This window comes from Leishmania major, chromosome 13, assembly GCF_000002725.2.
Source record: "Leishmania major strain Friedlin complete genome, chromosome 13".
NCBI classification, from domain to species: Eukaryota; Euglenozoa; class Kinetoplastea; order Trypanosomatida; family Trypanosomatidae; genus Leishmania; species Leishmania major.
Genome location: NC_007254.2, coordinates 54,613 through 75,459, shown reverse-complemented (window position 1 = coordinate 75,459; position 20,847 = coordinate 54,613). Strand labels below are relative to the sequence as shown.

Below are 20,847 nucleotides of genomic sequence, written 5' to 3'. Positions count from 1 at the left end.
GCTCCCGGCCCCTTTCGGGTCTCTGAGACCTCTTCCTTTGTGAACGCGCGGTTTCCGATGTCTCTGTGGATGTGTTGAAGGGAGGTTGTGCGGCGTTGAAGATCGCGAGCTGGTCGCTTCTCTGACCTCTGCCCATCTGCACATAAAGCTGCACACATGTCCGCTAGCCACAAGACATCACCACCCACAGCAAACATTGTTACACATGCGCGCACCATGGTGAAGGGCAGGCAGCAGGAGCGGATCCACACGAACTGCCCCGCCCCATCAAGTAAGGAGGAGGGGAGGGGGTACACCCGTTTCTACTTCTGTGCCTCTTCCGCAACACCTCTCTCCATCCCTCAGACCTATCCGCCGTGCGCCGCGTGTTTCGTTGACGCTATCATCGGCCGCCACTCGTTAGAAGGGTGAGAGGAAGGGGGCGGGACGGGCTGGGTTGGCGCGGTGAACTGGTGATGGTGGGGGAGGATGGGGCGATACGCTTCTGCCACGCAGCCGCCGCCGCCTTCATAGCTGCTGCCCTTCTCTTCACCCCCTCTCCTTCAACCAACGCGCCCAGCCGCATGGCTGGATGGGCGGGCGGGCGCGGAGTTGCTGCTCTCATCGCATCCCCTCTCCACATCTCCCGTGCTCCTCTCTCGTTGTCCATCACTATTCCGCCCACAACATCGCCTGCCTTCTCGTCCCTCATGTGCGCTTCCCCACACACAATGAACGGGCGGGTCGACGCTCGCGGGCTGACCCGCTCCCTGTCGCTTCATTGTTTTGCCCACGCTGTTTCTCGGCTGCGGTGTCGGCATGCGCACCCATTCCACCTTCAATTTCCTTCACCTTCGGCCTGCCGCCTGTGCATGTGCATATGGATGTGTGTGCGCCTGCTGAGCAGACGTGGATGCGACAGCGACGCACTGCGCATACCCAGAAGTGCTGTATCCGTGCGCGTCGGTATCTCGGCGCGTGTGCGCTGTGCGGTGTGCAGCCTCTGCGCCCACGCCCACGCACGTCCGCCCACCGACGGGGAGCACAGGTGAACGAGAAGGTGGCAAGCAAGTGAAACGATCGAAAGTGTGCGGTGCTACTTGCGCGTGCGTGTGGGTGTAGGCGCGACGGCGAGCAATGCAGCGCCGCGAACCGCCGGTGCGTGCCGCATGTCCTTCCAGCCCATCTGTGTTGTGTGCCTCGGTGACTGCAACAGGGACGGCGGCGTCACATCGTGCAACCACTACCTCTGCTCTCGTTGCGTCTCCCGCCTACCAGCCGCTGCGCCCTGTCCGCTATGCCAGCAGCCGTACCAGCTCGTTACACTTGACCACCCCAATGTGCAGCAGTTGCTGCAAGACGGTGCGACGGTACTCGGGAGAACGGAAAAAGTGATCGTCTCTCAAGTGCGGCACTACCAGCAAGTCATCCACCGCATGCGCCAGGCACTGGCGATGCTGCATGGCCAAAACCAGGACATGGCACGGCAGAGTCAGCGGAAGCAGGCAGAGTGCGCCGCGGCAGTGTCGCAAGCGCAAGCGCTTCAGGAGGAGGTATGCCGGCTACGCGAGGAGCTGGCACACGCCACCACTGCGGCCACCTGTGCATACTCGCAAAGAAAGACGTCACAACAGCAGTCGCAGCCCCCGCCACCACAGCAGCAACAACGCGCGCACATGCTGGCGGACCCGCGAGTTACCCATGCCAGCGGCGGGTACTCGCACGGCGCACCGAAGACCGTCGAGGTTTGTCAGACGCCGGCGGGGCAAATCATTCCACCTCCATTGGCGGGGCGCCATGCCCCCTTCCTACCTGCCGGCGTGGTCGGTGCTAGGGCATCAGACACTTCTCCACGTGGCAGCTGGCCGCGCCCGTCTGTGACATCGTCACCTTCGCCGTCTTCTCACTCGCATGGGCAGCATCGAGGTCACCATTCACACGGAAACGGTGGCGAGTCACGCGGCGCTGCCGCTAGTGAGACGTCAGCGTCGTCCGCCGTCGGAGCAGCGCCACCCCTCGGGTGGTCAGCAAGTTCGCTCATCGCGAAACGCCACCGCTCTGACTCAAACCCGTCGCTGCCGCGGAGACGTGTGGACGATATCCGTGCGTCATTGCCACAGCCAGCCGCTAGCGTGGGAGCCGGTGCCAAGGTCGCGCTCACACCCCGCACCCACGCCACGGTGTCTCCGCAACAGCGGCCGCCGCACCAGAGTTCCCATGCCTTTGCGCATCAGTCGGGGAGCGGTGGCGGCGACTCCCCTGGGCCTAGCATCGACTTCTGGCTCACAACGCCGCTGGCCGCAGCAGCGCAGCAGCAGTCGCGCCGCCCTGACTCTTTCATGCCAGCTGGCACCTCGTACATGCCCAGGTCGTCATCGAAGCCGCTCCAACGGCTCTTTTCGTCACCACGCGACGGCCCTAGATCCTTCTAGCCATCTCCCTTGCTCGGCCTCCCCCCCTTTTCCCCTCCGCGCAGCAGCGTGCGCTGCACGGCAAAGCGTGTCTCACGCGTCGTGGAGAGGGCGTTGCCCTCTGCTCTGCTCTCCCACTCCCCGCGTGCACGGCGGGTGTTCGCGGGCCACGAGTGTGTACATGCAACACTTTCTCGATGCTTGAGCTCCCACGGACATCTCCGCCTCTCTCGCGTGACTTTTCTTCGCACGTTTCGAGTCGCGCCTGCATCGGCTACCGCTACGACGCACAAAACACCCCGCCGACACCGGGAAACACCGACACAGGCATAGACGCCTGCATATGTCTGTCTGTTTGATGTCTCCCTTTCCCCCCCTCTCTCTGCTGCTGCTGCTGCTGCTCAAGGTACTCTCCCGCCCTCTTGATACATCGACCTGCTCGTCTCCTCGCACACTTCCTGCATCGGCGCACATACATTCGGACACGCAGACAGATCCGCTTCCTTTTTTCGTTACTCCATACACCGTGACCTGTGCAGCCGCGCGCATTGTCGCAGGGTACGCGTGAGGGGGCACGAGGAAACCGTGCACATCTCGTGTTCACGTGCGCAAAGTGGCTTGTACTGCCGAGGCGATGCTGTTGGGGCTGTCTCCCTCTCTCTACTCCGCATCCTACGGATGACCATCCGACGACTGCCAACGGATGAGCCCGCTTGCGTCGTTGGTGTAGTTCAGCGTTGGATCGCACTCTCGCACACCCATCAGTCGCGCGTCCTGCGCTTCTCCTCTCTCGTCACTTCTATTCACGACTGCTGCTTGCCGGCTTTCACGTCTCGCTCCATGCCTCTCTTCTCTTCTCGTGACTCGTTGCAAACACACCATAGAAGCCCTCGTCGTTCCACAAGCGGCACGCACGTCTGAGCTGATCTCACTCCGTCACCGAGCTCATCCAGGCTCGTGCAGCGCCTCAACAGCCACAAAACAAAAGCGTATACCATCTGCTTTTTCTTCCTCCTGCAGGGGGGGGGTCGCACTGCACCAGCTGCGCGCTCATACACGACGCATCTGTCACGTAGCCGATCAACGGCAGAGACCTAGAGGTGTGTGTGTGGGGACAGGCTTGGGCCGTGTGTGCACACACACATACATACATAGGCATACGCATACGCATACGCCCGCGCACTCACCCCGCTTGGCCTTGCCAGCACGCAGCTCTCGTGCGGCATTGACGGACTTGCCGCGACGCACGATCCGAACACCATTTTTTGTTGTCGTCGTTGCAGTCCTCCGTTCATCCTTGTCCGCTGCTCCTCTCCCTTCCCCGCCCCCTCACACACACACACACACGGTCACGCCCTTAGGTGTCACTCTGTGCACTCGACGGGCCGGTGCTTCTCTTGACCTCAGCGCACACGAGCGGAGGTGTATTTGTGTGCCGCTGTTGGCCGCTTTCTGCTTCACGCGTCCACTATCTCTGCTGCTGCTGCTAAACCTCTTCCCACCACCCGTCTTGTGCGGTACATCTTCGTTGCTTTGGGGACTTGGGGGGGGGCGGTCCTTCCGTCCCGCTCTGCTGCGCTGACCTTCTCCTCATCTCTCCTCATCTCTCCGCTGTCTCTCTGTAGAGCCCTCAAGTGTACGGCACCCTTGACTTTTGTGTGCGTGCGTGGCGTGTGTGCGGCGGGTATTCGCTCGTACACGGACTTCCCCATTCCCTCGCCGCTTCGATTATCCGCCACTGCTATGTCATCCATCAGTCGCGCCTCGACGACGACGAAGGCGGGGGGTTCCGCTTCGACACGGAAGTTCAAGCTAGTCCTGCTCGGGGAGAGTGGCGTCGGCAAGTCGTCTGTCGTGCAGCGTCTCATGAAGAACGCCTTTAGCGAGAAGCTGAACAGCACCGTCGGCGCCTCCTTCTTCCGGTACACGTGCAACGTGGACGACGACACCGCCGTCCACTTCGATATATGGGACACGGCAGGGCAGGAGCGCTTTAAGAGTTTAGCCTCTATGTACTACCGCGGAGCTGCTGCGGCGCTCGTCGTGTTCGACATTGTCTCCGCCGATACGTTCGAAAAGGCAAGGTACTGGATTCGAGAGCTGCAAGCCAACTCGCCAGAGACGATTGTGATGCTGGTAGGCAACAAGAAGGACTTGGAGAGCGAGCGGCAGGTGTCTGTGGCAGATGCGCAGCAGTGCGCGGTGGAGATGGGTGCCGTGTACCACGAGACTAGCGCGCGCAGCGGCGACGGGGTTCGGGATGCATTCCACGCCGTCGCTGCAAAACTGATCGAGACAAACAGTGCCTTCAGCGTGCGCGAGGGCGGTGTCATGTGCCACACAGAGAACGCGGCACCGCGCCAAGAGAACGGATGCTGCTAGATGGGTGTCACGGGGGTGGTGGTGCTGGTAGCAGCATAGCGCACCTGCAGCCCACCCTTATCTGTGCCTCCCCCTCTTCGCTTTCGCACCCCCGCACCCATTTCCTCTACGCTCATGAGGGCGGGCAGGCATGCGCCTCGGCGCCTCGCTTCGCAGAAGTACCACGTCCATACGATGAGCTGTATCATGCCGTCTTGTGCTGTCCACTACGGTCTCACCAGGCCTCTCTCTCCCCGCACTCCCCCCGCCGCCGGCCCTCCAACGCCATCGCTTCTCGGCGACCTCAATCGTCTTTTCGACGTGTGTGTGTAGGTGTGTGCGGCGTGCTATTTTATCTATGTTCTTGTTTCGTCATCTCCGTTTCATCGAGCGTCTCTGCGTTTTGTGCGTGCATCGCGAACAAGTGTCTCCACCGACGTCGGCGCTTGCGCATCCGGTGCTCTCCCGCACCGCTCCTCCACTCTCTCTGTGGGCGGTGCGGGAGGAGAGGACGGGTCCGACATCTGGGAGGGTCGAGATGGGACTGCGTTTCCGTATCAGTTACTAGAGCATCTGCTGAAGTGCTTATGTGTGGGACAGTGGGCACGTGACGCATTGCTTCTCTCCATCCCACACGCTCTATCTCCTCACTTCTCTTTCCATGCACCTCAACATCCTCTCACTCATGCTGTGCTGGCCATGCGTTCTCTACGCACATACCCTCTGCCTCTCTCTCCACACACACACACACACATACGCACACACACACACACATCGGCTTGGCAGCGACAGTATGTACATTGTGCATGTGCGTGGTTTCTGCACTATTCCGCAGCTCTCATGTCTGCCTTCTACCCACTGCATCTATTCGTCTTCTCTGGCGCGTGCACTTGAGTTTGCGTTCGCACAGACACGGCCGCACTCGTAGATGCAGTGCGTGCTGCTTTGTGCCGGTTGCGGCCTGTCCTCATTCTTTTTCAAGCTCCATTCGCTCACTGTCTCTCGACGTTGCTGCAGCTCTGCCGCCCACTCGCGCGGCACCTTGACGCTGTAGCTGTCGTTGCTGTTGCAGCTCTGGACGCTGCTGCTCTGGCGGTGTTTCATCTTCGCTGTCGCTCTCTCAACGAGGCATTCGCGTTTCCGCTTCCTTTCATTTTTTTTTTCGTCTTCACGGCTGCGGCAGTGCTTGTCGCCCTCACGCTGCTTTCCTTCTCCAACTTCTCCCCGCTCTCTCTCTATCTCATCACTGTTACAGCCACAGATGCACTCGGCGTCGTCGCCGTCGTCTTTGGCGGTGCCTCAGCCGCAGTGGCCGCAGTTTGCACAGATGCGCGACTTTGTCTACACCCACACACAGCCGCAGTGGGGCGACGTGTGCACCGCCACCACAAGCAGCACGACGCCAGCGCAGCGACGCGCCGATACAGATAACACGACACCCCTGACCCAACGCGTTACAGACATGTGGACGCCGATCATCGTGCGCCCGGCGCCACTGGAAGGTCACCGTGTCTGCACAACGTGTCAGCGTGCGAAGGAGGGCTGCATTTGCACGACATGCTCTGTGTGCCGGTCCCGCTTCGGCTTCCACGCCAATCGGCATCACTGCCGCCGCTGCTGGCGCGCTGTGTGCTCCGGCTGCTGGGGATATCGACACTACGTACACACGCTTGGGCGGCAGATGATGGTGTGCGACCGCTGCTCCACGTTATGGGCGCTGGCGAACCTCGCCACGCGCAGCGACGCTGGCCTTCTGTGGGGGCTGTACATACTTCGGACAGTGGGGCCCATGCCTCGCATGTGCATCGGCTCGTCGTGCCGTATCCTGACACGTCGACTGGTGTGCTACGGGTGTGGGCTGCCCACCGTTGTCACGCAGCCGCACACTGCACGTGTGGTCCGCCCGAACGGGGTGTCCAAGAGCGTGATGGACGACGTCAGCGTGCTCGACGTGCAGCAGCTCTCGCTGCGCGCCATGGAGGTGGGCGGGATGACGACCACGCAGGTGGAGCGCATGTTTCGCGGGCTCTTCCACCGCTACGAAGAGATGCTCGCCTTCCGCGCCATCACCACCGCCGTTCTGGCACAGCGAGTGCTGCTTTCCATGGTGGCCTCGGCAATCGCGTACGAGTACCTTGGAGCGCCAAACATCACCTTAAGTCTGTCTGACATCCCGTATGCATCTGTACTACGCATCACCGTAGCACGGGAGCGTTACACAATCCTTGAGGCGCCAGGTCGCGTTAAGTTCATTGCCTTTCCCGGAACGCACAACTGGCGGACGCGTTGGGTGGACATGCAGTTTGCGCGTGTAACGGAGACTGTGTGGTCGACGTTGCACGAAGGCGTCTGCCTGACGACGACAGCGGAGGACGAAGAGGGGGCCAACCGCGCTGAGGCAACGGTGCTCCTCAACGGCGGTGTTCGGAAGGTGTGGGAGTACCAGGTGCACAAGGGCTTCGCGCAAGAGGCGCAAGAGGTTGGGCTGCCCTTCGACACGCTTCTGGAAGACGTCCGCAGTGGCGGTTATACCCTTGTCCTGTGCGGCCACTCGCTGGGCGGGGCCACTGCGCAGTACTTGAGTCTGCAGCTGCTGCAACGATGTGCTTCTCTGCTGGTGCCCCGCGGCTCGCAGGAGGAGACACCGCGACTGCTGTGCGTCTCACTCGGTGCGCCGCTGCTCGGCAACTATGAGCTGGCCGACCACGTACAGAGCTGCGGCTGGACGCATATCTTCCACAACTTTGTCTACCGCAGCGATATTGTGCCTCGCCTGTCGTGCACGGACGAACTCGCTTGGGACGCGCAGTCGCGACTTAAGGAGCTCGTCACATCCGTCTTCACGGCAGCCCAGAGCTGGTGGAGGGGCGGCGGTAGTCAAAGCAGCCCCGCGAGTGCGGCGTCGCCAGCAGCAAATACCGTCGCCTCCTCCTCCGCCGCGACTGTAGCAGCCAGCACCCCCACCCTCAGCGCCGGCAGGCTCTCCACCCCGCTGGCACGCTTGCGTGCCAAGACGCCGTCCGGCACTTCCATTGCGGACACTTTTCCAGGTGTTGGCGCTTCAGTTACGTCTGCACTCTTCTCGATAAACAACGCGACGGGCAAGGAGACCGCCGTGCCAGAGGAGGAAGGCATCTCTGACGAGTCGTCTGCATTGTGGGAAGAGCAAGCGCAGCTCGCTGCGTATGCTGATACCACCCTCCGCAACAGCCATGACGCGCTGGAGAACGACACGCCAGCACCATCTCGTGAGGTGGCAGCGCAGCTGGACGCCGACGTGGAGGCGGTCCTCCACGATTTCAAAAGCCGATGCGCGCGCAGGAGCGGCGCCGCGTCTAGGCGATGGAACACCGTGCATCACTCGTGCCGCGAAGGTGGCGGCGCTGAACCCGACGTCAGCGATGAGCCGGTCACACCTTCTGAAATTCGGGTTGCGGCGGACACGGTGGCTGATGTAGTGCTGCCGGTGTCTTCGCGCCGCATGCACCGCTGCTTCACGTGCTTCGGCCGCTATCATTTTATCCAATACGGTGCCTACGGGTATGTGTCGACCGACGACTCGGAGACCGCCTTCGCGGTGTTGAAGCACGGCTGCGGGGAGGCCTCGGTTTTGAGTGATCACTCTGTGGAGGCGTACAATCGAGGGGTGATGATCCACCTCTACCGCAACACCGAGTCTTAGCCATGTAGTCGCGCATCATTATGCGGTGATGGGGATGAGGTGAAAGAGGTGTATAGCGCCGGCAGGGTTGTGAGGCGTCCATGGGAAGGTGTCTGTGCACGTGTAGACGGCTACGCCGCCCCCCGCTCTCGCCTCCGGTTTCTCGCTCTTCATCCTTCTCTCACTCCATCACTGGCATGCACACACTTACGACGGAAGCGGCAGACCTGAAGGTACTCGTCTCTTCCCTCGCCGTTATACTACCGTCCCCTGCTGAACGCGTTTTGTGTTACTGTTTCCGTTTTCCTTCTCTGCCTTCCGAAGCTCACGCGCCTGGCTGCCGACTGCCTCTGCATCGGCACCGGAACAGCAGATGCACAGCTGCATGCTGGCACCAAGAAGTTTTTCTGCTCTTCTCCGTTCACCCGATGATGGAGGGAAACACCTCTTTCTGCGTGGTATCAACAGGGGTCCAGTGCATCCCCCCACTCTCTCATGGAGGAAGCCACGCAGCCCCTGATCCTTGCCAATGCCAAAGGACTTCCTGGCGGTGGCGGCGCCAAGTGCCTAGGACGTGGGGATGTTAGAGGGACTCATTGCGACTCATGGCGGCGGCGAGGTCGTGGATGGTGATGCGCCGGAGCGACCTGCGACAGCGAACACGCTTGTGCTATCCGTATGAGTGGCAAAGTGTCCGCGTAGCTCGAACGCGTCCCACCCACTCACCCCCGGCTTTCACTGCCCACTGGTGGCGGAGCCTGCGCCACCCCGAAGGGGATGCACCGGGTGGCGGCGTGGGAAGTGGGTGGGCGGAGCTCGAGTCAGAGGCCGTGCTCCGATGACTGGGTCGGCGCATTGCTGCAACGCGTGTGTACGGCTGCTTGGCCCCACACGATGTGGGCCCTGTGACAGCCCGGGGCTTGAGTGTGAGTTCAACTCGTGTTTTATGACAGAGAAAAATGGACATGTTGAGGAACCGCAAAAAAAAGCTCGTGCACTGCCCCCTTCATCTCCCTCTCTGCCCCCCCCCCCTCCCCCTCCAGAGTCGCTCTGGCACTTCCACTGTGCAGCTGCATAGGGGTGTGCATATCGCTCATTTCCATCTCTCGGCTTAGTACCGTGGAGTAGCCTCATCTCTCACGTCCACTTCTCTCTCGTGCCCCCACCGTCTTCCTCGTGCGCTCCTCCTCGTTGACTCTCCTCTTTCTGCATTGATGTGCCCGTGCGTGTAACGTGTGTTCTCGCCTACGCACACACACACACATACACACATACCCACATACCCACATACATATACACACACGCACAAACGCACGCGCTCTGGTCGAGTTGCTTCCCCTCCCCCAACCTCCTCTTTCTGTCTGTCTTATGCTTCAGCCCTTTACCACTTTGATTTCCTCACATTCCTGCTTGCTGTAGTAAACCTGTCTCCTGCTCTCACGTCTCTTGTTGCTGCTTCAACCTGCTGTTCCTCTCCCGTCGTCGCCATCGCGTTTTTCGCGTTTGTGCTTCTTCAAGGAACTCGCGTGTACCCGCTGCCGGCGCGTGTCTGTGCGTGTGCCTTGTGCCCCCTCCCCTCCCTTCCGCTCTTCCGCCCTCTCTCCTTTACCACGTCCCCCAGCGGTCTTTGACAGGGGCCACCAAGGACGGGTCGACCCGACCCAGAACACGAAAAGAAGGGGGGAGGCGCATCCTTGACAGCGCCGCCGCCACGTGAGTTGCCGTCGATCTTCTTCTGCTTTTGCCTTCTTCTTCTTTGCTAGTTTTCTCCTACTGCTTGCTTGCTTGAGACGCTGCACACGTGGACACACGCCTGTGTTCGTGTGTTTACCCCCTCCCCGCCCCTCCCCCGCATATTTTTGGCTCGTCATCGATTGTGTTGCGTTTTTTCGTTCCGTATTGTGCTGATTTGCCATCGTTGCCAGCGCCTATCTTCTCTTCAACTGTGTTCCTCGATCCCCCTTTTTTTTCGTTGCCGTGCACGTTGTTCCTGGCCCGCTTCTCTGCCGGCCCGTTTCTCCTTTCCCTTCGTTTTGTGCACCCGCGTCGTCCCTTTATCTCCGTCGTTTCCCCGTCTCTCTGCCTTTCCCGACTCACCGTGTGGTTGTGTGTGTGTGTGTGCCGTCTAGCCCAGTCAGAGGTTTCTTCACAACACCGAGGCACTTCCGGCCCGCGAAGGGGGCCTACGCACACACACATATCTATCGATCTCTCTCTATAGATAGATATACAGCCATTGCTGCTGCAAGAGCGTCTTTTAGTTTATTTTTTTGTTCTGCTTGTTGTCCTTCGTGACTGCGCCATCGCTCTGGACGTTGTCTTGTGCTTCCTTTCCTCCCTCTCCCTCTCTTCGGTGCCTCTGCAGCCGGCTGCTGACGTGTGTCTGTTCTCTTCCTTCTTCCTTCTTCCTTCTTCCTTCTTCGTTCGTCTTCTCCGCCTCGGTTCGCCCTTGGTGCTTCTCGCGCGTGGATCTGCCTTTGGACGCTGTGCGTACGCCTATCGAGTTGCAGCAATGAAGAAACTGTTCGGGAGTCGCGGCAGCACCTCGCTGACGTCAGCTGGTCCTGGCGCCAAGGAGCCACTCTCGACATCGAGGACGTCGGGTGGTATGACAACGTACCCCGGCAGCCGCTTTAACATGCGTGATCCGGACGGGGGTCCCGCGGACCGCTTGGACAGCAGCGGCTCTAGCCGAGGAATGGATGATGGCATGGGACCGTACGATAGGGGCGGCTTGATACCGGAGGCGGCCGCGACCACCTCCGGCGCCCGAAGCAACGACCCCGCGAAGCGATACGGCTCCTGCTACGAGGGCGGAACAAACGCCCGCTGCGACACGTGCAAGATGGTGAAGATCGCGTGCAACTGCCAGAGCTGTCACTGCTGCCACCGCTTCCTCATGTCACCGTCGAGCATCCATCACTGCCGGCTATGCTGGCGTGCCACGTGTGCCGAGTGCAGTAACTACATGCGTATGAACGACTTCATGGGTGGCCGGATAACTCGTACCTGCCTCACGTGTGCCGTGCCCAAGGCATTGGTCTTCATAACGCAGATGCGGTACAGCGTGTACGACTCGGCAGGCGTCTCTAGCAGGACAGCGAGGGGCGGGTCTGACCGGACAGCGAGGGGCGGGTCTGACCGGACAGCGAGGGGCGGGTCTGACCGGACAGCGAGGGGTGGGTCTGACAGGAACGGCGATGCAGACGGAAGAAAATGGGGTGGAGTCTTGCCAACTGTGATGGAGCCGAACTCTTTTCGCTGGGGCCTGTACGTGCTCGGGTGCGAGATGGAGGCCCCGCGGCGCTGCATCAACCCACTCTGCTCCAGCCCATTCGCCTACCTCGAAACCTGCATCAAGTGCAAATCCCCGACCGTCACCATATCGTTTCATGAGCAGCGCCACGTTTCGCTAATGAACACGTCGAAAAAGGCTGCGAAGCTCATCGACGGTGGCAGCTTGCCATCTGGGTCGATAGAAGTGCTGGAGGATTTGGTGCGCGACAAGTACGAAGCCCTCGTGGATAGTCGCTCTGCTGACGAGGTGGATGAGATCTTTGCTTGTGCGATGCCGTTGCAGTTGGAGAAGCGTCTGTTTACCAGCATGGCTGGGAACGTCGGGGCCGCGCGAAAGGTGCTACTCGCCCTGGTGGCGTGCAGCATCGCCGGGGAGGCGCTGGCGGCGCCGGTCATCTCGCTGGCCATGACAGACTTCCCCGTGTACGCGCGAGTGATGCGACCGCTTCAAGTAACGGAGCTCTTCACTGTGTTTAGCGGACCAGGAAATCTTCGCCTCGTCGCCTTCAGCTCCGGCGCGAGCCGACCGCCTAGCGTGCATCAGGTGCTAAGCACGCGCTTGGTGTCTCGGGAGCTGTGGACCAGTGAGGCGATGCAACAGAACGAGGTGCTTGGCAAGATTGTGTCGAACAAGGATGAGGCGCACCAGGCAGGGCTGAAGACGAATTTGGCGACGTGGAACGTGCGGGAGGGCCTCCTCGGCTACATAAGCGATGATAACATAATGCACCGTGTGCTGAGCCTCGTGCTGCGGATGGTGAAAAACGGCGAGGAGGTGGTGCTTTGCGGCCACGGTATCGGGGGCGCCGTCGCCTCCTGGCTGACGACGTGCATGTTGCTGGAGAACACGTCACAGATGCGTGATCGGCTGTTGTGCGTGACGTTCGGCGCGCCGCTCATCGCCAACCAATCCCTGTCGAATTTCCTCACGAAGCACGGCCTCGCCAAGAGTTACCAGAACTTTGTGAACGGCAGCGACATGGTGCCGCGGCTGGGCTACGTGGACTCATTGCTGTCCTCTGGAAACGCGGCCAGCTGTGCCTCGATTTTGGGGCAGGACGGCCCGATGCACTCCGTGCGGAAGGTACGGGATTGTGTCGTTCTCTGGACCGCTTCGCATGAGGAGCCTCGTGGCACTGGGTCCACGAGGAATGCCGATGATGGCGGCGATGGCAACTTGTCTGCCTTGGACATTGGGCGCAGCGCACGCTATTACTCTGTGGATATGGCGAATGGGCCTCAGACCGCGCGCAAGAAAGACTCGAAGCGCCCGCCGTCACCAGTCGACCCGGTCATTTGCGTCAACGAGACCGAACATGGCGACCTCTTCCAGCCAAGCCGCGAGCCTTTCGACAACAACGCCGTCCGCGTATACGAGGGAGAACAGATCGAAAAAGGCATTTCCGTGGAAGGTGATCTCGCCATGTGCGACATCGACTTTAAGCGCTACTCGACAACCGAACACCGTGACAAGCAAGCGCTGGACCCGCTTGGCTTCTACCACTTTCTCTGGCAACCACGCGGCAAGTACATATGCACGGATGATCCGTCGGCCGTCATCGGCCTGCTGTCGGACCGGACGAACTTGCGCGTTGTGCTGCGCGATCACTTGATGAGTGCGTACCACAAGGGCATTATTGAGTACGTCTACTCTGCGCCCCCGTAGTAGAGGGCTCCCACCCGCATCTACCGGGCGCTCGTGACCGCCACTGTTCTCTTCGCTGTGTCGTTGCTGTCTCCGGGGCTGTTGGTGCCGAGTCTCGCCTAAATTTTTTTCCTTTTCTTTCACACCCACGGCGCGTGTTCCGCAATCTCTGTCGACCCGCCGGCGCCCCGCCGCTTCCTTTTGTGTTTTAGTCTTGTCTCTCCCCCGTTTTCCTTTTTTCGTCCTCTTCCTCTTTTTTTTTTTGCTTCGACGTGCACACACACACACGCAAGCACCTCTGTTCGCCCCATATATTTCGTTTTCTTTTTGTTGCTTGCCTTTTCGTTTTTCTGCTCTTCTCCGTTCACCCGATGATGGAGGGAAACACCTCTTTCTGCGTGGTATCAACAGGGGTCCAGTGCATCCCCCCACTCTCATGGAGGAAGCCACGCAGCCCCTGATCCTTGCCAATGCCAAAGGACTTCCTGGCGGTGGCGGCGCCAAGTGCCTAGGACGTGGGGATGTTAGAGGGACTCATTGCGACTCATGGCGGCGGCGAGGTCGTGGATGGTGATGCGCCGGAGCGACCTGCGACAGCGAACACGCTTGTGCTATCCGTATGAGTGGCAAAGTGTCCGCGTAGCTCGAACGCGTCCCACCCACTCACCCCCGGCTTTCACTGCCCACTGGTGGCGGAGCCTGCGCCACCCCGAAGGGGATGCACCGGGTGGCGGCGTGGGAAGTGGGTGGGCGGAGCTCGAGTCAGAGGCCGTGCTCCGATGACTGGGTCGGCGCATTGCTGCAACGCGTGTGTACGGCTGCTTGGCCCCACGCGATGTGGGCCCTGTGACAGCCCGGGGCTTGAGTGTGAGTTCAACTCGTGTTTTATGACAGAGAAAAATGGACATGTTGAGGCGTCAAGTCCTCTTGTGCCTTTTGCGTACTTCTCTCGTTTTCCTTTTTGTTTTATTCGGGTGCTTGCGCGCTTTCTGTTCACACTTTTTGTGTTTTCTGTGGTGCGTTGTTCTCCCCTCCCCCCCCCTTTTTCCCCCCTCTCCTTGCTGCATTGTGGATTGCCTTCCTGTACGTGTACACGTGTGCTTTATGTGTGTGTGTGTGTGCATGTATGTATGTATGTATGTATGCGTGTGTGTATGCGCCCCCTCCTCTCTCTTCCATGCATCACTTTCCGAGCCTTTCTCTCTCTCAGGTGTCGGCCACTATTCCTCCTCACGAGCGTCATCGCCATTGTCGGTTTGCGTGCATGTCGGTGCATGTGTCTCTGCATGCCCTCTTCCTTCTTGATTCCATACCTGCATCAGCCATTTCCGTGCTCCTACATGCGCGCACACATGTATGTATGTATGTATGTGTGTATGTGTGTCCTTTTCGCCGATTCTCCCTCCTCCTACTTACTATCTCCCTTTCCTCCCCGTTTTCTCGCCGCCTCCTTCCCCACAATTTACGCGTGTGCGTGTGTGTGCGTGTGCGTGTGCGTGTGCGTGTGTGCGTGTGCGTGCGTGTGCGTGTGCGTGCGTGCGTGTGTGCGTGCGTGCGTGTGTGCGTGCGTGCGTGTGTGTGTGTGTGTGCGCTGGCTGCGCGCTTTCCGTGTTGCGGACGGAAATATGGGGCGAGAGAAGGGGATGGGTGAGAGCGTCGTAGGGAGAGGGGGGGAGGAGGCGAGGAGGCCATGGCAGAAGGACGTTCAAACGGGGAAACGATACGAACGACCAAGAGGGAGGGAGGGAGGGGGAGTAGAGGCCGTACGTGAGATGAATGCTGCACTGGCCGTGTGCGTGCGTGCGTGCGCGTGCGCTTTATATTGGATATCGCCGAGCGATTTCTATCGTAGCCTAGCTTTTCTTCGTCTTTCTGCGCGCCTGACACACCGTCCCTGCCCTTCCGCCGTTCGCCGACCTCTGTGCCAGGCGTACGCGAGCACGTCTTCATTGCTTTTTTATATATTTTGGTGTTTTTACCTCTGCCCATGCCTTTGATTCCTTCCCCCTTCTCCCCCCATTTTTTTCTTTCGTCCTCTCTCTCTCTCCCCCTCTCAAGTACTTTTTGCTGACGTTAGTACTCACAGAGGGACCGTTTATATGGGTGCATCTGAGCGTGTGCGCGTGTTGGTGTGTGTGTGTGTGTGCGTGTGTGCCACCTGCGCTTTAGCAGTGGAGGGAGGGCTCCGAAACCCCATCCTCCTCCTCCTCCTTGCGCCCCCTCTCTCTCTCTTCTACCTCTCCTTCGTCTCCTCTCTCACGACGACGAAAGGTACACTCTTTTTTTTCTGTTTTATCAGCATGGCCGTTTCACCCCCACGAACAAGTTAATCCACAGACGCATACACAAACAACCACAGCTCATCTACCTCCTGTTGCACTACGGCTAAACCCTGGTCTTCTACAACGAAGCGTCCTGCCGCCGAATCAGGTTATGCGTCCAGTGAGGATCTGCTTGCCTTTCCTCGGATACGTGACGCGCGCTCTGTGACACACGGGCCTGTCTGGGCTGCATGCCTTGATCCGCGTGGGCCGCGTTCAGGGTCCTGCGTTCGAGGACGGAAGCAGTGACGCCTGTCGTGGGGGTCGTCAGGGGTGGTCTTTAAGTGCATGCCATGTGTACGAGTACATGCAAAATAACAAAATGGTATTCGTGCTGGCACTCACACGCATCTACTGCGACTTGTGCCCTCCCCCCACGCACTCAGTGTGTGTGTGTGTTTGGTGTGTAGCGCTGCTCTTTTTCCTTCACATCTGCTCTCCTGCCCCCTTCCTCCGATTCTTGCCTTGAAGGCGTCGTTTCTCGCCTCGTGGGGGGCTGCAACATGTTTGCGAGGGGCGTCGCGCGTGTGTGCCTGGGTGTGTCTGTGGGTGGTTTTGTTGTTGTGCTCTGTGGGCGTGCGTGTGCGCGATGATAATTTGTGAATGCTGTCGATGAGCGCAACTTGCGGTGCACTGAGCACAGCACGCACACACAACAGACACACAACGAAAGGAGCGCGCCTATGCACCGCTTCCTTTTCTTCCCTTTCTGCGTGTGCGTAGGTACGTATGCGTGCATGTGCCTGTGTCTGCTCCGCACCCATGCTAACATCGATTGTTGCTGTCGTTGTGCTTCACTTTTCGTCTCCTCTCTATCAAATACGCTCCCACATGTACGAGTTGAGTTTGTGATGATGAGCCGGTGCCTCTTTCGAGCTCCCTGCTGCCGTTCTCTGCCTTTATGCCTCATTCTATCCTCGCTCCTATCCTTGTTCCACCTCCGTCTATCGTATTTCTGTGACTGTGATGATACGCGCTTGCGCCTTCACTGCCGCCGCGGCTACCTCACCCGCACCCGCACACACACACACACACACACACACACACACACACACGATTACAACATGCATGTATCGGCAAACGAGTGCATCGATTCTCTTTACCTCTGCCCTTCGTGACTTTTCACATTGAAGCAACGCACCCCCCACACACTGCCCGCTCGCAGAGGTAAACATCTAACACAGGTCCTCACACAGACATCTGACATCGCGTATCCGCACACGTAGTCATGTTGATGCTAACACTGGTGCGGCGCTCCGACGTCGGCGCAGCTGTGGCGTCCGCGATGCACAAGGGCTACGTCTCCAAGCGTCAAAACAGCAGCGGCGCCTACTACACGGCGCGTCCTCGCACGAAGCCCTCGCCACTTTCGGCGTTGAGGCATCCTGTCTCCACCCCCAGCAAGGCACAGCTAAAGGAGTTCAAGCGTTTCTACGAGGTCGTCACACGCTCGAGAGAGGCGACGAGCCTGCCGCCTACGCCGCTTGGCCATGGCGGCAGCGAGCGTATCCTCAACAACGAGTTTCTGCACCAATGCCCGTGGCAGGCGAGCTGCGTGGAGCTGCGGGAGCGCGCCGTAGAGCCAGAAAGGAAGGTGTTCAGCTACGGCGACGTCGACTTTGCGAGCCTGCGCAAGCAGTCACACCGCAACGCCGCCGCGGCCGGTGGGACGAGCAAGACCACTAGCTCATCGCCGTATGGCTCCTACTCGAACGTGGAGGACATGCTTGACAAGTCCAGCGGAGAGTCGGCGCAGCAGCAGCAGCAGGGTCCCGGGCTCGACGTCGTTCACTACTACGAGACCTCCACCCCAGAAGGCTTGGCCGGGTATCAGCAGATTACGATGCAGGTGCGCAAGGGGAAGCTGCCCGGGTCCTGCACCAACTTTTCGGCCGAGGGCGGGTTCGCCGTGTGGGTCGTGCCACACAACGAGTACATAGAGACTCTGCGCGCGATGGGCTACCTCCCCGAGTAACATCTGTGGCTGAGGTCACGTGCGGCAGAATCGGCGACGAGGAGACGGGAACGGACCAGAATAGAGAGAGAAGTAGAGTGACAAGTCGGCAGGTGACCGGTCGACGCGCAACAGAAAATGGGGCGGCGAGCCACTGTGTGCACCTCAGCACACGTGCTCGTCCGTCGCGCTGTCGTGGAGGTGTAGGGTGACCTCTTCGCCTTCCTTGTAAGTCTATGTGATGCGCTGCTGCCACCTCCTCCACTCCTTTCTCCGTGTGTCTATGTGCCTGAGTGTATGCGCGGCAGATGCAACTCAAACGTGTGTGTTTCCGTCTCTTGCAACGACAGAGTTACAGGCACAGCCTCAGCGCAGTCTGTCGCAGTTGTGTCTCTGTGTGTGTGCGCCGTGTTTTCTGTCTGCTGATCTTCTCGGTCCTCTCTCTCTCTCTCCATCTCTGTTGTTTTGGCGGTTGGCGGCGTTCGCGCTGCCGCCTCCGGTACGTGTACGTGTAAGTCCGTTTTTCATCGGGTTTTATTGCTCCCGTCGTTATGCGTGTCGGTGTGCGTGCTCCTCTCCCCTCCCCCAGCATGCTGCCTCATCTTGCCTGCTCGATGTTGTACACACCGCCACCTATACACGTGTTCTCTCTCTTGTTCTTTCCGCGATTTGCTTTCCTCATGCGACTAGTTGTGCGGGCCGCCTCTTTTCTCATCGCACGCCACCGCCGCTGTCTCTTCATGGTCTCCTCTCTGTGGCACGAATGTGTGCGCGTATCTGGTCGTCTGTCTCCCTCGCGCTGGGTGTGCACATTCTTTTCGTTGCTCGCTTACTCGCCGCTGTTCCCCAGCTCGTTGGCCCCACCCCCTCTCTGTCTCCCGCGCTCACACACGCACACACACGCACGCACGCAGGAAGGCCGCCACAGCAGCGGCGCATGCGCGCAGCAGTCTCACGCTTAAGAACACACTAGCGCCATGCTGTGTTTCTATCTGCGTGCGACTGTGCCGCTGCGTGTGATGTTCGAGAACAGGTGTCTTCCACCGCCCCACATCTCTTCCCTTAAAGTCGATGGTGCACATGATGAGCTCTGCACCAGACAACGGTACACCCACCGCACTGAGGGTGGGGCGGAGGAGCGACGAGACGAAGAAGGGACGTCACTCCGGTGCGGCGGATGGGCGGAGTGGGGGGCAAGCAGGGAAGAGGTGGTGGTTGGCCGACATGCGAGAGGTAAGCAAGATGATCGAAAAGAGTGCAGAGGAGAGCATATTGCCTGCGGGCTGCTGTTGCTGTATGTCACACGAAGCAAAATCTGTGTGGTGCGATGTGGAGTACATGTGTGCGTTTACACGTGCGGTGACACACGCACAAGGCGTCGGCTTATACCCTCTCTCTTCAGGTGATTTCTGCTGTGCTGTCACTCGTCCCTGCGGTCTTCGACAGTCGTTGCGTTGCTTTGCCCCCCCCCCTCCGTGTGTATGTGTGTGTTTTTCGGGATTGCATTTTAAAATTTTGTTTTTCTTTGTCGACTCGAGTTTTCTTCCTTGTTTCTCATCTCTCTCGCTGTACATCCTCCCTCCCTGTCGTGGATCCTGTCGTTGCCTTCGCTCTACCGCTGCACGTCCCTGCGCGCGTGATGAATGTTAGATGTGCCTCTGTGCAGCTGTCTTCGTTTTCGGGCTTATCTTCTTCTGGCTCTCTAACTTCACCATGCTTCACTTCTCCTGCTCTCGTGTGCGCTCACGCATGTTGCACGCGTGCATGTGCATATTTCATGATCCGGAAGCGGTGGCGAATATCTCGAAGGAGGTTGGAAGAGGGGTGATGGAGAGGAGCTGCTCACGCCGTAGGGGCTGTGTTGTATCAACCTCAACAACTCCTCCTCTTCGTGCGGCTCTTTGATATTTTCTGAGCTTTCCTTCTCTTATCCTTTGCCCTGCTCTCTTTCTCTCCGTGTGCATGTACGGGTGTGCGATTATGTGAGGTTTCACCACTGGCCTTCTCCACCCCGCACACCGCCCTGGCCTCGCCGCGGCCCAGTCCCCTAATCCACCTCTCTTTTCGGCGCACTCTCACCCCCTTCTTCATGGTCTAACCGCCATTTGAGGGCTTCGTTTCGTCCTTCTTCCCTTCTCGTCTCTTCGTAGGTGTGTGTAAGTGTGTAAGTGTGTGTTGCACTTCTCTCCTCTCTCTCTTTCTCTTCCTCTGTTGTGGTTGTTGCTTTTTAGGTCTGTAAGCATTGCCATCATGTGTTTTCCTGCTCTCTCGGGTTTCTCACCGACTATCGAGGTCCCTCCTCCCTCAGACAGGCACACGCATGTCTGCCGACCCTCTTCTCTTCTCCCACCTTCGCCGTATCGAAGGATGCGTCAATCTTGTTTTTGTGTTTCTCTTCCATGCACACACATATGCCCATCTTTCTCACTCGTCTTCCTCTCTATGTGCGATGCGGCCACCGCCGCCACCACCACCGCTGCCGCCGCAGCTGCTGTGATGATGATGATGGGGTGGGTGGGGCGTACGCCAAACGGCAGCGAGAAAAGCAGAACCCTCGGTGGCGGCGTCAGGACAGCAGCGAGGGCGAGGGGGTGGCTCAAGAAGCATGTGTGTGCATGCATGCCTGCATATATGGCTGCGATCTTCTCTCTCTTTATGAGACTCTTTTCTGTACCTTTCTCTGCGTTGTGCCGCAATCGTGCGTCCGTGTGCATCGTTTTGTGTGTGCGTGTGCATGATGCACATGGACGCACCCACGCCCACGCGAACACAAGCGCACACGCGCACCACAACTCTCCCAATCTCAGTGATTTCTTCACCTCCTCTCCCTCTCTGTATCTTCTTTTCGCTCATCGCTCTCATCCCTGTTGTACACCCTTTCCGTCCCCCCTCCCTCCCTCTTCTGTCCTGTCCGTGTATGCGTGTGTGTGTGTGTCTCTCAATGTATGTTTCGTGTGCGATGTATACGTGTCTCTCCCTCTGTCACCTTGAGCACACACACACGTTGACACACGCGCATGCACACAATAAGATATTGTATATAATAGATGCACATCGACTCTTTTCAGATGTGGTCTTCTACTCTCATTTTTTCTGTCGTCCTCTCAATCTCCGTTTCTGTGTGTTTTTCCTTCTTCATCCGCATTCCTATTTCGTATTGGCTGGCGTTGATGTTGCCGGTCGGTGCATGTTCGGCCGTTCTCAAGTTCTTTGCGGGA

General features: G+C 59.1%; 5 protein-coding genes across 5 annotated transcripts; all 5 read left to right on the top strand.

Annotated features, from left to right (window-relative positions):
* Nucleotides 1-1,148: 1,148 nt before the first annotated feature.
* On the top strand, nt 1,149-2,411 carry LMJF_13_0230 (conserved hypothetical protein; the record flags this gene model as incomplete). Its single annotated transcript, XM_001681715.1, has 1 exon — nt 1,149-2,411. The coding sequence occupies one exon, from the start codon at nt 1,149-1,151 to the stop codon at nt 2,409-2,411; it is 1,263 nt and encodes a 420-aa protein (XP_001681767.1).
* A 1,722-nt stretch (nt 2,412-4,133) lies between these two features.
* Nucleotides 4,134-4,772, top strand: LMJF_13_0220 (putative small Rab GTP binding protein; the record flags this gene model as incomplete). The annotated part of the gene is made up of 1 exon (XM_001681714.1): nt 4,134-4,772. The coding sequence occupies one exon, from the start codon at nt 4,134-4,136 to the stop codon at nt 4,770-4,772; it is 639 nt and encodes a 212-aa protein (XP_001681766.1).
* Nucleotides 4,773-6,432: 1,660 nt separating this feature from the next.
* LMJF_13_0210 (putative class 3 lipase) lies at nt 6,433-8,433 on the top strand (the record flags this gene model as incomplete). The annotated part of the gene is made up of 1 exon (XM_001681713.1): nt 6,433-8,433. The coding sequence occupies one exon, from the start codon at nt 6,433-6,435 to the stop codon at nt 8,431-8,433; it is 2,001 nt and encodes a 666-aa protein (XP_001681765.1).
* A 2,677-nt stretch (nt 8,434-11,110) lies between these two features.
* Nucleotides 11,111-13,375, top strand: LMJF_13_0200 (hypothetical protein; the record flags this gene model as incomplete). Its single annotated transcript, XM_001681712.1, has 1 exon — nt 11,111-13,375. The coding sequence occupies one exon, from the start codon at nt 11,111-11,113 to the stop codon at nt 13,373-13,375; it is 2,265 nt and encodes a 754-aa protein (XP_001681764.1).
* Nucleotides 13,376-16,903: 3,528 nt separating this feature from the next.
* On the top strand, nt 16,904-17,650 carry LMJF_13_0190 (hypothetical protein; the record flags this gene model as incomplete). The annotated part of the gene is made up of 1 exon (XM_001681711.1): nt 16,904-17,650. The coding sequence occupies one exon, from the start codon at nt 16,904-16,906 to the stop codon at nt 17,648-17,650; it is 747 nt and encodes a 248-aa protein (XP_001681763.1).
* Between the last annotated feature and the right edge of the window lie 3,197 nt (nt 17,651-20,847).